The 18,085-nt window shown below is 42.5% G+C and overlaps 1 protein-coding gene across 1 annotated transcript in view; it reads right to left on the reverse strand.

Annotated features, from left to right (window-relative positions):
• The window catches only part of JAM2 (junctional adhesion molecule 2), a 34,787-nt gene extending 18,481 nt beyond the window's left edge, over positions 1–16,306 (reverse strand). Inside the window, exon 1 of the mRNA XM_042867749.1 lies at positions 16,181–16,306. Within this exon, the coding sequence (XP_042723683.1) occupies positions 16,181–16,229 (49 nt within the window). The 5' untranslated portion in view covers positions 16,230–16,306. The remainder of the gene's footprint in view (positions 1–16,180) is intronic.
• Between the last annotated feature and the right edge of the window lie 1,779 nt (positions 16,307–18,085).

Raw genomic sequence — 18,085 nt, forward strand, 5'->3', positions numbered from 1 at the left:
TCCAGAGGAGGACCAGTAAGATGATCAGAGGGCTGGAGCACCTCTGCTATGAGGAAAGGTTGAGGGAACTGGGCTTGTTGAGCCTGGAGAAGAGAAGGCTTCAGGGAGACCTCATTGTGGCCTTCCAGTACTTGAAGAAAGCATATAAACAGGAGGGGTAATGGCTGTTTATGAGGGTGGATAGTGATCAGACAAGGGGGAATGGTTTTAAACTGAGACAGGGGAGGTTTAGGTTAGATATTAGGAGGAAGTTTTTTTACACACAGGGTGGTGACACATTGGAACAGGTTGCTCAAGGAAGCTGTGGATGCCCCATCCCTGGAGGCATTCAAGGCCAGGCTGGATGTGGCTCTGGGCAGCCTGGTCTAGTGGTTGGTGAACCTGCACATAGCAAGGGGATTGAAATTAGATGATCACTGTGGTCCTTTTCAACCCAGGCCATTCTATGATTCTATGTGGTCACTACAACCAATAGGCTACCTATCATCTTGCTCATGGTGGTGCTGGCAGTTTAGGCAATGTTAACAGCAGTGTGCCAGGGCTGAGGCCCACCACTATTCCTAAACACATTGCTGTCACCAGATGAGTGTTTAAGCAGTTTCTGTCTTCCATCAAGTCATGTGGTAAATGCTAGCCTCCAGTAAACACACTGGAAAGAGCTTAGGACCATTAACAGACTGTAACTGCAGGAATCTTCAGTGTTTGCCAGAAACCCCAGCCAGTTTCAGAAACGTGATTTATGAACCAAAATGTAGCCTGGACTGAGCACAAACAGCCCCATTTAGGAAATATAACATGGCATTAAGAGTTCAAACTTTGGACTAGAAGAAATTAACACGCATCATGAAAAAAAAAGAAAAAGCTCAACTTCTTTCATTTATCTTGTAAGTTTTTGAACTGCAATAATGATAGAACAGGATTTACTTTAGGAAAGCTTATCTGTTTTACAAAAGACAAACAAAAAAACAAACACAAAACAACAACAAAACAACCAGAAACTACCCTGCATGCCTGCATACAGAAAACAAATATAAAGGAAATCTCATTTGCAGGGGAGGCTGTAGAGTCCATCTAAATCCAGATGCAGTTTGTATTTTACTAGGCATGATGCGACTATGCAAAGCACAGCGATCCAAGGAAAGAACGCATACTTTTGGGCTGGCAAACCAGAGGGATATAAAACACCAAAAGAACTCAAGGGCTTTCTCAGTCATCCCTTCACTTATGTGGTGGTAGCTGTCAGCAGCTTTTATAATGTTTTGGAAACTGCTGGATTTAACCACAGTAAGTTTTAGTCATCCAGGCACCAGAGCTGGTGGGTAATACATACAGCACCTGAGAGTATCTTAACAGTACATGAATTACATGGCAAGATTTTAAACACTCTTCTTGGCTAATTAGGACACAGTCCATACAGATGTTTTTAATCAAGACAAAAAACTAGGGATCCCACATCACATATATGTGTTATCCATGCTTCAGCGGCAAATGAGATATTTCTCTACTAGCCTGATGAAACGGCCTTTAACTAAGTTAAGTTTTTAATACTTCGTACTTGTTAAGAAAAGTTGCTCCTCAGTAAGATGCAGTGCTTGTTTCCTGGCACTAAGAAGTTGTTTGAGTTGTATCTGTGCTGCTACAGTCTCAAGTGAGGGAAAAAACACACGGCTACTTATTTTCAGTAAACAGTACTAAAAATGCATTATCGTGATCTTCACTCTTGGGAATGATGGGTACGTAAAAAGCAGCAGCCTTTTCTAAAAGGCTCAGAAGAGAAAAAAAAATATATACATAGGCAGAGTAATACAGCCTAACTTCTATGCTTCAGCACAGCCTATGAATTCCCAAAGGAAGTGTCTTTTCCATTACTAGATCAACAATCTCAAGAAGAATCTTGTAAAGCACTTGCATTTGTGCATGCAGATACCTGTTAACTTCCCCTCATTCTCCCTGACCCACTTTCCTATACGCCCTTTCCTAATTCCTGACAAATCTCTTATTCGTGGAGAAATTGACCAGTTTTACAAAGCATGGGAAGAAAAAAAAAAAAAAAAGACAGCTAAATTCAACATTTGGTTTGGCTTCTCTTTTAGAAGAGAAGCTATTACAAAATTACAATTCCAACTCTACAGTTGAGTAGTAATCTTACATTAAAAAAATTGACCTTTCCTCTGTAACCCAGAAACCCCAGAAAGTTCCCCCAAACCCAAAGGCATTTTCCCCTATTACATACAGACCAGGCTCAGAGCCACACACAGTAGATCAGTCCTCCCTTCTGCCTGCTCTCCTGAGCAAAGCCATTCATTTGAAGGTTCTAACAAGGCCAGCATCCAGATGGTAGGGTAGTTAGAAATACAACACACACACACTACATGTCTTGCTGAGTTAGTCATCAGGCACTTTCTTCATCCTTCTTTGTTAAAAGATCTCAAATAAAGAGCAACGGCAGTCAAATTCTGCATATATATATGTACACACACACACATTTCTACAGATACCCAAGCAAGACACAACAGTCAGTTTTTATAGTACCCTACCTGCAAAACCTCTATTACACCAAAGGAAGGTGTACTTTAGGCTGTTTTCTCAAAATATGACAGAACAGTAAGCAGTTACAGAAGAAAACTTAAGTTAAAGCATTTAAATGGCCACGCTGTTCATCTTCAAAGTTTCTCTTGGATTCACTACTTACTGAAGATCTAGAGGTCTAAAGAAAGAAAAAGCAACAACAAAATCTAAGTAGCGCTATTTTATTTAGATGTAGCATATAGAAATAAAAATACAATACAGGAATTCTTCACATTTATCTGTTAAAGAAAGCATGTTTTTAATCAGAGTCAGCAACTCTGCCTTTGTGATGGAAAACACATGAGAAGCAGCTCAGAGAACCATACTACATATAGCTGAGAGCTGCTCCCTAGGGGGCCAGAAGCTTTGTCAGTGCGACCAAGAGCAGAATTTCTACCTGTGTTGAAAGCTGGTGTTGGATGGTCTGAAGAGCTCTCAGTCTCACAGGGGCAAAAAAGCTCTTTTGTTGTATTGCCTCAATTACAGAGTGAACTAGAAATGCAGTTCTTATTCAGGATGCCAGCCTAGGAACGGTTTAATGCTCGGCTTTGTGTCTGTGCTGTTCAGTGCAATCTGAAAGGCCAGCACATCAGCTGACGTTGCCTTTACTTTTACTCTCAAGATATTTTTTTGCTTAACTTGAAGGTCAGGAATAGCAGGAGTACAGTTTTCAATTATCTTTAGTTAGCAGCAGCAGTCCCGGGAGTTTAGGATCACATTCATGATCACTTTGGAGCACAGCCCCAAGGACAGCAGGCTGGCAAGGCAGAACTGGAAGTGCCTGTAGAGGAGAAAGTAGGGAATAAAGACAACAAGTGGCATGGGACAGGAAAGGATTATTTAGGTCAGCCTTTATGAAGAAATTGAACACCAAAGTAAATGAATTCCAGAGAACACTAAACAGCCTCCAAATTGCTTTCAGTGGTCCCAACGCAGATTACTGCGTGACAAGGAGTGGGAAATTAGAATGTGTACGGTTTTAGAGATACATTATTAACCAAACAACTATTTATGGCTCTCGTTTTCACAGCGGCCCCACAGAGACCTGCCTCCAAGGCCCGCTGCCCAGCGCCCGCCGGGCTGCGCATTCGGGTTGCCACAGCAACGCGGCGGCGGCTCAAGGCAGCGTGCAAGCGCGGGAAGGCCCGGCGCTGCGCCCACTGCTGCCTATTGCAGCAGGCATCAGGATGCGGAAGGCTTGTGTCCTGTGTCACCGTGTTTCAAGAGACTGTTAGGAGAGATGTCACTCCCACAGCCGCTTGGCCGCCGATGTCCCACGCACCTCATGTAGCACACAGCAGCAGTGAGCTGGAGGAACAGGTCTAACAGTTCAGCAAAACGCTTGTCTGCCCAAATACCTGGAGAGATTCTTACAGCGTGATTAGTGAATTGACAAAGCCGAGGCCCCACTGCAAAGCGGCATGTCCCTCTGAGGCTCATAGTGCTGGGCTGATTTACATCAACTGTAAAATCAACCCTGAAACATAAGGGAGCTGGGAAACAAGAGAAAACAAACAACTCCCTCAAAAAAGCCACACAACCGTTTGGGCTCTCGTTTCAAGACAGAAGTTCCATGCTAGATTTCAGAGGTCTGCACAACACTCAAGTGACTTTTGCTGGGACTGCCAAGCAATTTCAAAAGGACAAATGCTTTCAAGAAGTTGGATCTTTCATAAGCCTACAAACACACATCTGAAAAAGCCTGAAAACAGATTCAGTTTACTTTCCAGCTGCACCAGTCAGGATTCAAAAGAACACCATGCGGAGCCGGAGCTCCTGCTTGCTCAGAAATAGAAGAGCAACTGAGCTTCCTCATGGAAAGGTCATGTTTCCAGATCCTAGGAAAAACATCAGGTCTCTAGGATTTCAGATCTGGGAAACAAATACGTTGTTCTAGTAAGGGAATGTTTCCTCCCATAAATAGTGTCATCTTTTTAAGCCGGAATCAAGTTTCCTGATCATCCTCAGTCCCCTCTCAGGTCTGAATCATTTTTTCCACATAGGACTTTCCAACCCCTTTTTGATTAATCTAGGCATTTCTACAAAGCGCTTTCATGGCAGAAGATGAGTACCTATTAAGGAGTGTCTTCTAAAGGTAAATGAGTACCAAACTAGTCATAATTGGGCACAGCAAAGAGATCCACAGTAACAGGTAGAATTGCCAATTAGACCAACCACATCCAAATGTCTCATTTTCAGAAAAATTAAATAATCAAAATCAAGCCAGCATTGTCACCTTATATCCTCCACTGAAGGAAATGATCAATCTGAAATCTGTAGCTTAAAAAATACATTACTGTCTCAGAAGCATTCACCTAGAATATACTTCTGTACTAAATGCGGAATGGATGCAAAAACAGTTCCTCATGGCAAATTTTTAAAGAGAGCTTTGCACTGGCTTCCTTCCATTCAACTTCTGCTGACTTTGGAACAAACTATGACTTCATTCCAGCTAGCATGTCCATTAAACAAAAGTGTATATACATAAGAATCTTTCCAAAAACAGTAGGATACTCTTTAAATGGGAGTGTCAGGTTTCTGTAATGCTTTGTGGATTTAGGATTTCTGAGGAGACATTTTCAGCTGCTGATGGTGAGGCGTCACTTGACTGAATTTCACTTGAACCATGAATTTTAGGACTGCATCTTGTTAGTGATCAGAAGCACTGGACTATATACTAGCTTTTGTCCTCACAGTGCTACAGACCAGTTTCTTTGCTAATACGAGCTGCACGTACAATGGCCACTTCTCTCCCAGCCAAAGAATATGGTGATCTCTTCCAAATCTTCTGCACACAGTTTGCCAAATTAGCTCATCCCACTTTCATTCACACATGATCTCACAGTACTGCCAAGTTCTCTCAACAGTCTCTTCCTGCTAGAAGCAGCTAGCAGTTATGTTTGATGTTATTACTTTCAATCAATGTTGTGGTTTACAGTACAAATACATGCATATAATGTATCAAGAAGAGCTAGGAAAAGCAGAAGATGTTTTGCATGCTGGAAGATGTAGGGTGATTAGAAGATATCCTCCGGAAGGTAGAGCTAAGAACAATAGGTCACAGTGTAGTAGGTGCCAAATTTTCCTCAAAGGGAATGAAGAGGGTAATAATAATAATAACCACCATAGAGCTTTCATCCCAGTCGAAGCAACACAAGGAAAAAAACATATGTGTATTCAGATTAGAAAACATTGGAAGAGCAACACTGTACTGTTACACAGGAAACAGGAATAAACAGAGCAGCTCTGTGTTGTATTTATTTTTAAAATCAAGTGTACATGCTAGCTCAGTGATCATCACAGCACTTCAACAGAAGAGGTGTATAAGGAGCCACATATTTGAGAGAATATTTGGGAAAGGTTAACAAGCAATTCAGCTGCACTGCGTCAGAAGGGCAAGCTTGGGAAGCAACCCAACATTCACAATTCACTAGTTTGAGGCTTCATGTAACATGACTTGATTATCTTGTCAGCAGATATTTAAACTAAGAAAGCACCAGCTGTTTCACTGTCACCAAAAAAACAAAACAAAACAAAAAAAATCTGTAACAAAAATAATAATAATAATCCTGGGGAGAGAACAACTGCATGGAAGACAAATAATCTTGTCATAATTTAGAAACAAAACTAATTCCTATTTTGATGTGTTCCTTGTAGTCATTATTATTTTTAAGCCATTAGATATTTTCAGAATTAAAAAATAAAATCTTTTTAATGATTTCACCTCCTGGCCCACCTTTTCAAGTGCAACTTCAAAGACCCATAGAAGTCTGGAAGTTAAAACAGCCATATATAGAATACATAAGATACACTATTCATGTAAGATATATATCATTAAAACTCAGGTATTACGCATCTAAAATGCTTGCTAGAGTCAACGGATTAACACATTTCAGGAAATCATGACTTCCAGACTGGCATATATGCTTTTTTAAACTCCTGTTTTGTTATCTGCTTTGCCTGCTTTTGACTTCATTCTCTTTATCACCAACTGTTCACAAGATATGGATATTTTATGAACTCGCATGACACTACATTTGCTTAAACTTAAATTTCCTTTAGAAATAAGACTAAATAGTAGTATTTTGTAGTACTCAACTCAGGCTAACTAATTTCAGCTTAAGGATTTCCTTTTGAGAAAGGTATCTGAAGAACTATTTAAACACTATGCTGGCATGTAGGTTATACAGGCAGATGCATACCAGAAAAAGCACTATGATCACATGGTATCCAAATAAAAAAAGTCTTCAGAGTTTAGCTCCAAAGCCACATAGCAATCCACGTTAGTAAGAAGAGGATCTGACATATTTATTTCCACTGTTGTTGCAGGTCTGCTCATCTTGCATTAAGACTGTATGGTACCAAGCTAGCATCAGCAGAGTTAGGAATGGTCAAGAAGACAAGAAAGGGAACAAGATGGTCTGTTAAATAATAGATAGTTACCTGCAACTCTCTCCTATAAGACGAACTCATTGCCATCTAAGTTTAGCTGAAAGCACACTTGTTAAAAGAAGCCTATAAGCTTTTATGCTTTATGTTTGAGTGCCAAGTTATGTTTTATGGCAGCTAAGGATGAGGTCCCTTACAAGGCAAAATGAATTACTCTTTCACATGCACACACACACACACACACACACACACACACACACACACACAAAAGAGTATCCACTTCAGGGCTGACAGATATGCAACTCCTTATAGCCAAGTCTACATATACCTTCCACTTAACCAGTTAGCCAAGCCCTTGACACACTTAGCTGTAAGAGTTTTTTTGGATACCATCCGCCCACCCTTCACTTTTCCCATCCCAAAGTAGAGACAGATAAAAGTCATGAATTATCTTCAGTCAGCACAATTCAGAATTTAAAACCGATTTCATACCACATTTCTGCTTTAAAGACTTTGCCCATATAGATAGGGCTCCAAAGACTATAGGGATTCAAATGCAGGATTCAGCAGCAAAATGATACTGCAATTTTTTTCTTCTTCTTTTGATCTTCAGATGATTAGCTGCATCCCAAAACTGAAGAGTAAATCTTAGGTTACTAACATGTTAACACAGGAGATAAAATTGCAAATAGTACGCCTGTAAGCAGGGCTACCAGAACTGAAGTCTGCTTATATATGCACATATTGGACACCAATGACACTGTTAGTTCTACTGATTCTATATATTATCTTACTCTCCTTGTATTCATGCAAAATTATTCAGTTTTAAAAGAAAGACAAAATTCCTCCCTACCCCCTGCTGTATTCTGTTCAATGCTTTTAGCTTCTCATCTCTGCTGGAAGTCACAGATATTGCATTGCTTCAGTAACGGACAGAAGATCTGCTCACTACCCAGCCCACTCTCCCCCAGACTGCTCTTGTGATTTGTGAGGGGGAAAATAAACAAACAAACAAATAAAAACACACACCGATATAACTGTTAAAAGTGCCAGTAAGATCCAAATTTTCCCCAACAATTAGATGAAATTACAAACTGTTGTGTTCACCTTTTTTATCGAATGCTAGGCTGGTTATAAAGACTGCTCTCAGCTTTCCAAAGTACTGTAAAAACGATGTTTCTGTTTAAGTAGACTTTGTTGCATAGATATTCCCTTCGAACAGAAAACAAAGTATCTGCCTTAAACATCTATGACATTTTTGGAAGAAAGCACAAGTTTTCTGGGATTTTTTTGTTGGATTGAAGACTATCTTATAAGGTAAGAAAACAACAAGAACCCACAAAAAAACTGCACTGCTTTATTGTTCCCTAAAAGGCATGGCGTTTGCTTTATCTCAATAGAAGCATTCTGCACCTGCAAGTCTCTCAGCTGTGTATACGAGAATCAGCCATGCCCACTTCTCTATTTACATAACTTGGAAAAGGTTTGCATAAGCTTTAAAGAAGTTTGAAAGCTTATAAACAGATATCACTTTCTTACTCTCTCACAGAATTCAGCACATTCTCCCATGGCTATTTATGTTAGAAAGCCTGTGCTTATTGCAAAATCTGGACATGGCCTCAGAAGCAATGCTTTCACTTCCCCCTTCCCAAAAAGGGAGGATAAAAACCTGAACACAGCTGTGAAGTGAAGAGCAACTGTGAGCACTGTTAGAGAGCTGTGAACTCAACCAGAGATACAACTGGAACTCATGTCAAGAGTCATAGCAACAGGAGCTGAAAACAGCTTTTAGTCACTATCTCCATACACACTGCTGATTCCATGTAGAAAAACAGCTTTCCCAGATGACTCTTATGCCCCAGAACATTATTTACTGAAAGGCTCAAAACCAAGTACATTAAATTCTGGAAGTACACCAGAGCCATCCGTTCAACAGTACTTGAACTGAACACACAGAGAAGAATCGCATCTATTTCTTGTACTTAATACGTTTTGGGAGACTTCTTTATCAACTAGCACTGTTTGAATCAAGTGATGTCTAGGACGTAGATCTTCTACAGGACAAAAAAAAACAAAAACAAAAACAGTTGACTTAAAATGGAATTATGTAAAGGCCTCTTCAAACTGTATGGCAAGAAGGAAAAGCTTATGCTAACGCAGCCTCAAGCACTGCTTCACACTATGTAAGCATACTCTCACTATGGTATGCATCTGCTTACCTCTCTATACCTTCTATTCCAGGCAGAAACTCTTGATATTACCAGCAAGACTGGTGTCCCTGAATTTGCCAGCTTTACTATCAATCCAATACTACAAAAACAGCATCTTAAAAACCTTATGAGCTCTTACAACTACCAGGCTGTCTCAATCTCCCTCTACCTCTTCTACATTTTCAACTGCTCTATTCAGTATATAAACATTGATTTCTTTCTGCCTTAATTTACTTTCAGGACCTTCTCAAATGATTACAACATATATATGCATTAGTAAACCACATTACACTTTGGAGGAACCTTACTGTGCTCATCTGCAAGTAGCAGTGGCATTCATTGCAAGATACAAAGAAAACCTCAAATACTGACTGAAAATAAAACATTTTCATTTCACTCATTCATTCACATACAAATATTTACTAGCTTTTAACATTTATTTAACATTTGTTTGATTTGTTTAATTGGACTGAACTGAGTGCATGTTACGAAGCTGATCCTTACATCTGGATACTGCTCTCAGTCATGTGGTCTGATTTTTGCGTGATCCTGTGTAGGGACAGGAGCTGGACATAATGATCCTTGTCAGTCCCTTCTGACTTGGGATGTTCCATGATTCTAACAAAAACTAAGTAAATATATATCTATTGAAACTTCATACCTGCCAGAGCTGTTCTTTTCATCTTGAGTCTGATTATTTCTTACTTTTTTAAAAGTCAGGATCAATTTGTTATCACAATGCAAGCTGGATCTTACTGGAAACGGCCGAGTTTTGAACTTCCTAAAATTAAGCATTCAGAAAGGCTTATTACTGTATTTTCCCACCATGTTCTCCCCTGGAAATAATCTCTGAAAGAAACTGGATGCCTCCTTTGATTCCTGTTAACCAGGAGGGGCTACAGTCTCACCAGCGGTTCAACAACTACTCCTGTTGTTGTATTCTTGCTGTTGCTCAGAAATGGCTATTTTTCCCTTCTTGTATCTCCAAAAGCTCCTTCACCTCCCAGTGCATGCTAGGAAGTGACAACTGAATGGGACCAGATGTTCAGCTGCCAAGCTTACCTTCTGCCAGTACTACAAAATAAGCACTCAAGTGCTCAATGATATCCTGTGAGGATTAAGGTGACTTAAGTCATTAGAGACTTCTAGAAGAAAATGTGAACTTGGGAAACAGAGGTGAGCACAAGCACACACAATCACCCAAACATTGCTCAAGCTTCATTTTCTATCCCATTCTCCTTTCTGAAACACTAGCATTCTGGAAACATCATTTGTCTGGATTACAAAGGCACCTTAATATTTGCTCAAATCTTCCTGTGGTAGAATTACAACAAAGTAACGTACAACACTTTGAGGAAGATGTGGCAGGTTTTTCTGCAGAAGTGTTTTGTTAAAAGTGATTGTTCTCTGAGAGTTAATCAGGATGGAAAATGACATGCCAGAAAGTAAAAACTAGTCTTAAAAGGTCAGCTTTTCTTGGGAGGAAAAGGTGAACTAACAATAAGAAAATTGCCAGTAAAATATTTGACTTTCAGTTTCCACATAACATTTCCCTAAGTTTCCATTAAAACACGCCCGGCTAGATATTAGCTGCCAAACCGGAGAGGGCCAACATAACTAAGATAACTTACCAAGTCATCACAGTGGAGAAAAAAATCTCAACCAACCAACCAATCAAAAACAGCAGTAAGACAGTCTGTGACAAGTGGTTCTGCTTGATGTTAGTCTGTAACTTCAGGGAAACCTTAATTCAACCATTCTATATAGCCCCGGCAAAAGCCTGCAATAGCAAACACAGACTTAATTGTTTTGATATAAGAACAATTTTATTGCTGAGTGGATGCTCAACAACTTTCCTTTAAGTAAGTTTTACACTGGACTGACCTCTATTATTGCTAGGAGAGAGCATGACACCAAATGTGACTTTCTCTGAGATAACTGTTAAGTGAGAACGCCAGTTGTAGGGAATCAATTATAAAGAGATCATCTTCAAAAACACTCCGAGAAAAAGATGACATTTCACAGTGCTGATGGAAACTAACTGAATTGTAATAAAATTTTAGATTTCAATTTCAGAGTTAAGTCACTAGTTACTGATTCTCCAAATGCAGACAGCCCTCAAGATTCACCTCCCCATCTAACAAGGGAAGCTTGCTTTCTGCTACTGCAGAAGATTTACATGTATGTCACAGTTTATCTTTAGTGAAAGAGTATCACTACTATTTACTCATGTGAAATGGAATGAGAGCTGATTTTCCTGTGCATTAGCCATGCAAGATGATTTTCCCATACTTAAAAAGACTTGTCTTGCTCATGACCACCAGCACTTGCGGTACCCTTTGAGGAAGCCATATGTAAACGCTGTCTTTAACAACTTCAGCTCACTTCCTTAGAAACAGGTTTGCACACGCGCTTCCCCAGTAACATCTGGATTTAGACAGTGGCCTCAGACAAGCTTGGTAGCTCTAAGTTGTGAATGATGATTCCAATGATCCCGCAAACGTTAAGTCAATCATCTAAAGAGAAAATATGAAGTCAAAGTTTGAGCACTTCCACGTTCTTACTCATTTATGACACCATCAGCCAATTTCTGTAGCAGAATCCAGCTGCCAGCATGCTGCTGCCAAAGTAGTCTGTAGCAGGAAATACAAATATTATCACAAAAACAAACAAACAAAAAACCAACAACAGAAAGAACAACCAATAAAAACAACCTTGGTGTAATTCAGTTAAGTAGGCAACAAGGAGACCTCATCCAGGCTCAATTAGATCTGCTATTAACAGCGGTAATTTTAGCTCTCATTATCAATGCCATATGCCCTACTGCAGTCACAATTACCAGAAATACATGCCCTGTAACACGAACAAAGAATAGCTGCAGCACTAAAGCTGAGAGAACAAGAACTTGGAAGCCATGAAATAGTAAAAGCAAGTGTTCCAACTTAATACAATCACCCTGAACAGAAAAAGGGAATTGTGACTGCCTTGCAGTGATGGTACAAGTGCATTTCATGCTTCCTGTAGGCAATGAAGGAAAGCAGTCATCTTCATTTTTCCTTTTGCACACTGAAAAGTGGGCTGTAGGGGTAGTAACCAGAAGAAAGGATACCACAGAGCAAGCCAGGAACCAGCTCCCTGCATCTCCTCTCCGCTGGCAGAAAGAAGAGAGACAAACCCTTACTAAACAGTGGCACTGCTGCTGACTGAGTCCCTCTGAAACAGAGATCCCTTCAAAGATGAGTATCTAGAAAATAGTGAGACTTTTCAATGAAGCTCACAGACAAAATTTCCCCTGAGCACTGAAGATCTAACCAAGGGGTCTGAATTGTGAAGATAATAATGGATTGAGAAGTGTGTCTCTTTTGCAGAGGCAGGAAGGTCTTCCAACCAAATCCTGAATTCTTAAGTTTTCTAGAATTCCTGTATGTCACGCTGTGTCTCCACAACATGAAAACAAAAACAACAACAATAAAAAACAAACCAAACAAACAAACAAGAAAGGTAAAAAGGCAGACAGGTTTAGTGTTATTTTGTACTGACTTCAGAGAAATAGACAGCCTTGCAAATTTAAGAAGTTCCATCTCACCTGAAAATGGACTTGTATAACCAAGATGTTGTAATCGCAATATAACCAAAAGAGTAAGGCAAAAGCAAACAAGGATCACAAAAGAGAATAAGTAGAAGAGCTTACCCTTGGGTTGAGCTTACTAAAAGATACCAAAAGAGGAGGATCTCCAGAAGAGATCCTTCCCCTCTGGTAGCCAGCTCTTAAATAGGTCCAGGAGGGGTGGAGCCTGGCTCTACCCCTTCCGGCAGCACAGGTGAATTGCCTTCACCTGTGCTCCTCTGGCTGACTCAAGGCTCACCTCAGGTGATTAATCAGAGGTTCAGGCTGTGACTCAGCAGTTCCCATACAGGACTCCAATTTAGAGATCAAAATAGGTCCTTATTAAGCTAATCCAGCAAACACAGAGGGCTTGACAGAAGACAGAGGGTCAACTTTGAGAACATCATCATGTGTAACAGGTAAAACACAATTTAAAGACTTCCAAGCACAATGCTATTTTGTACAGCTAATGCAGTCATGCTCTCTGCATTCTTCAAGGGATGGAGATGTGACTTTTTTTTTTGACTTAGAACCTCTGCATCTGTCTGAAAGATTCCCAAGGACTAAGCAGTGTTTGTTTTAAAGCCAGTAAGAAAAAAAAATCACATCCTCACCTTATTTATTGCTGAACCAAACTACCCCAGAGGGCTCCATGAGATGTTTGTGTAAGATTGCTATTTATTGCCACCGCATTGTCCTCACCCCGACACATCGCACTGCATTTGTTTTCAGCATCACCAGCTTAAATTTTAATTCTAGCTTACAGTAATGCAAAGAAATTAAAAAATAAAAATCACACCTGGAAGTTCCTCAGAAGAGCCAGTTCATCAGTATGTACCACCTCCCCAGCAGCTGCTGTGACTATTAATAGCAACTATTTCTGTACATTTTCTAACTCATACCAAGAGAGCTCACAAATCTTAGCCTGCTGACCTTTGAAAACACTCGCAGGCAGCATCAGTTTATGGAGTTCCTGCAGACTGAGACCGTATGACTGATGGTCTCCAACTCCCCTACTTTCCCCTAAATTAAAGATAAGAGAGGCTTTAACTGAGAGCAACCACTCCTTCTATGGGTCATTAGCATTTCTTAGTAGGCTCTCGCTGAAAAGACCTCAGCACTGTTCTTGGCTATGCTGACTTCCTATGACCAATTTATCCAGCTCTTAACTCCTGCAGCTGAATTACCAAGCAAGTTCTCTTCTGCTGCTCTACAACAACCCTTGCGCTCTTTCAGTATTAACCTAGTTCTTTCTTTTCCTCGTTAGCTTTTGCCCATTCCCTGCTATCTCTGCAACATGTTGGGATCCAGACCCACACTAGAAATGACTCAACACATACACCTGACATGAATGCCAGCATTACTCAGACTTATTGTTAGTGTGAGCGTGCTACAGCCCTAGGAGCAGCAGCAGACTTGCAATAGCTTTTTCTGCCTGGATTTCCTCCAGCTCACAGAAACAATCAGCATTTGCACACCCACCTGCAGCCACTTTCTTCATGCAAAAACTCTGTATCACCACATTGTTGGTAAACTGAGCCCTCTCTACCAGGCATTTTTTGGGGGGAACAGTGACAGGAAGAGAGAAAAATAAGTGTCTGCCAACAATTTAACCACCAGACTTAGTGTACTGCTTTTAAACCACTCTGTGGCATTTCCATGCTGACCAAAGCCAGCAGTATCAACACACAAAACCCAACAATGAGCATCCTGAAAGTGCTGAAACCACTCACTCACTAAATAAATAAAACACCCACAGCAGCCTTATTTGATTAGATATACCCATGAAACTAACAACAAATGAAGAAAAAGATCAAAGAACACTTTTTTTTTTTTTTTAAAAAAAAAATTATTTTATTTTTTTCTAATTCACTGTGTGATAGAGGAAATCTACATCAGCCACCCACCTAACAACCCAGGTTTTTATAAGGTCTTGTACAGGTAAAGACAAAGGAAAACTGCTACCAAACCAGAGAACAAGCATAGTGTAAATCACTTAAAGATCTGCCCTTTCAGAACATTAATAATCATTATGGTATGAAAAGACGATCAAGTCCAACTGTCACCATGCCTACTGACCACATCCCTCAGTACCACATCCACACAGTCCTCGAACATCTCCAAGGATGATGACTCCACCACCACTGTGGGCAGCCTGAGCCACTGCCTCACCACTCCTTCTGAGAACAATTTTTTCCTAACATCCAACCTGAACCTCTCGTGGTGCAACTTGAGGCCGTTCCCTCTCATGCTATCTCTGTTACCCGGGAGATGAGGCTGATCCCCACCTCACCACAGCCTCCTCTCAGATGGTTGCAGAGAGCAATGAGATTTCCTCTAAGCCTCCTCCAAACTGAAAACCCCCAGCTCCCTCAGCTGCTTCCCATCAGACTTATGCTCCAGCCCCCTCACAGCTCTTTTGCTCTTTTCCGGGCATGCTCCTTCTTGTAGCAAGAGTCCCAAAACTAAACACAGTTCAGTGAAGACAGAGGAAAAGAAAAATAGTCACCAAGCTAAAGAACTAGCAGAGTGCATGTTACTTTGAGTCTGCCCTCCTCCAAAAAAAGATCTTCCACACACAAATTTCTGTTAGGTGAGGAGGAATGAAAGTTAAATGCAAGAGCGCCCTACTGAGCAGCTGAAACAGTCAGGTCTCAGGTTCTCACTTTGTTAGCAAGATAACACGAGCTGCACAGTTTTTTTTCAGGGCATCCTTTCCACATATTGCCTCTTTCCCAAAGGCAGCAGTGAGATACAGAGTGTATAAGAGCACAGTCAGATGTGATCCAAAAGCACAAGCTTTCAGAGGACTGACGCTAGGAACACTGCGTATTCGTTCACCGCTTCTCTGCAGCTACGCGGCCCCGCACTCTGCTTTCACTCATGTCCATGTGCTTTCTGGGTGGGGCAGCTTTTGCCAACTTCACCTCTCTCCATCTGGTTTTTCAACGAGTCAGACAACAGGACCATAGACACGTTGGAAACATCAATCCGCTCTGGGTTACCCGCAGAAAGCACATTTCTGGAACTTGCTCGTTCACCTCTTTGGATCCACCCGGAGGGCACGCGGCGCAGCCCGCATCCTAACACTCGCAACGCCGCAGAGAGCGGCCAGCTCGCCTTGAGGCTGGAGCAACTCACATCCGCGCCCGCTCCACAGTCGCTGCCCCCCGGGACGCAGCAGCGACCCGCGCCCCAGCCGGGCCCCCCGCGGCGCCCCCTGCTGCCCGCAGGGCAGCTCCCAGCCGCCGCCCGCCTCCGCGACCCGCGCAGCCCGAGCACAGCAGGCTGCCCGGGGGCTGCGGAGCGCTCCCTGAGGCGACGACAACTATATGCGCACACCCACATATGCACACGGACAGACGCGGCACGAACGTGCTCCTAAGGAGAAGGCGCGGCAACTTACAGCAGAGGACCCCCAAGTACCCGAGGAGCAGCAGGCGGAGGCTCGCCATCTTCCCGGCAGCGGCCGCTTCCCCCGGGCGGCAGCGGATAATCACCGCGGGGGGACGCTTGCTGCAGCGGGGCGTGGGGCGCCGCCCGGCCGGCGCGGAACGGAACGGAGCCGAGCGAGGGGGCGGCCCGGTTCGGCCTCGCCTCAGGCGGCCCCCGCGGGGCTGCGGGGCTCCGCGCTCGCCCCAGAGCTCCTCTGCGGAGCGGGGCCCGGAGGGGCGGTGCCGGCCGATAGGGGGTAGCCCGCGGCGGGGCAGATCCAGGCGGCGCCGGGGCGGCAGGTGGGGAGCGGGCGGGGGCTGCTGGCGGTGGGTACCGAAGTTTTCGGCTCTCAGGCGCAGCGCCTTCCCGCGCTGCTCGGTACAGCCAGGCGGCTCCCGGGCTCGGCTGCTTGGTCCTCCGCGTCTCCGGGCTTTTCGGGGTGACCCCGGGCCTCCAAGTCGTCCCTCAGGGCCCGAGCTTTGCCCGCTTGTCAGCTCTCCGTGGCCGTATGTACGTGTTTACATGTGAATTCACGGGTGTTGGCAGCGGCAGAATAAACTTTGGCTTCGATTACAAAAAGCTTAAACTTCTCCTTCGAGAAGCTCACAGTCACTGCTTGCGTTCGCTTCTGCAATTACACCCATCCAGGATGGAGAACAGTGGAATGGAAGCAGGCGTCACAGGGTGAATGGTGAAATAGAAGTGCAGGTGGATGCTCTTGGCAAAAAGGGAGTGACGTGATGGCAGGGAGCACCTTCAGACACAGAGCTCAGCCACAGCCATCCATCACACCCGTGCAGGATGGGATGCTGTGTGCATGTATACGCCAGCACAGCAGGGCAGCACAGTCACCTCCACAACCTCCTGTCTTGGCACTTTATACTTGGTTTAGGAAGATCTTCATTAAATATGCAGGAGGTGCAATGGTTCTTTAAATGTAGGAATTGGGGAAAAAAAACCTCATCACAGTTAATTCTGCATCTGAGTCGTTTCTAATGACATTTTAAAATACACTAGCGATGTAATATGGTTCTGTAATAGGAAAAGTTTTAGAAGTATTTCTGATGATCAGTGCAGCAACATTGGCTGTATTTTTAGACTGAGCAAAATGGGGAAGGATTATTTATAAATGAAGTATCCAGCAGCTCTTTTAGTAGCAACCAGAGAATTAGGATGAAACTCTTCGTATAAAAATCTGAGTCTATTTATCACATTCAAAAATGTGCATAGAATATAAGTAATATTTCTGAAAAAAAAAGCATATGTATGCACAAACACACACACATGCATATTGCAAGTATATATTGTCACTCTATGGAAGGAGCCCAGTGGAAAAGGTGTAGAGGAGGGGAATGTCAAGAAATGGCAGAACAGTACTAAGGTAAGGGACAGCTCAGAGGGTGGCGGCTGAAGCCAAAACAATGGCAGTGAACCAATAATGTGAATGGAGAGATCAGAGGTGAGGAGAAGTTGTCTCGTTAGGATTCCCATCAGAGTCCTTTCATCACGGTAAACACTCCATTTTGATTGTCCAAATAGATGGATTCTTATGTAGCATTTAATTTGGATTTCATTAGCATGACTCATACCACAGTAAATCCACTTAAATCCACTTATACAAACAAGAGCTTTGTATGGGAACTATTGAATTATGGCCTGAACCCCTGATTGATCACCTGAGGCAAGCACTGAGTGAGCTGCAGGAGCACAGGTGAAAGCAGTTCACCTGTGTGACTGGAAGTGGTGGAGCCTGCTTACACCTCTCCTAGATCCCACTTAAGGGCTGACTGCTACTGAGATAGGATTTCTTCTAAGAGATTGCTTCTCTTGTGGGTTTTTTTCCCTTCTCTCTTCTTTCTCTGTGAGCCTAGGGTAT

The sequence above is a fragment of the Lagopus leucura genome, unplaced genomic scaffold (genome assembly GCF_019238085.1).
Source record: "Lagopus leucura isolate 7727_CA_CO unplaced genomic scaffold, USGS_WTPT01 Super-Scaffold_100001, whole genome shotgun sequence".
NCBI lineage: Eukaryota > Metazoa > Chordata > Aves > Galliformes > Phasianidae > Lagopus > Lagopus leucura.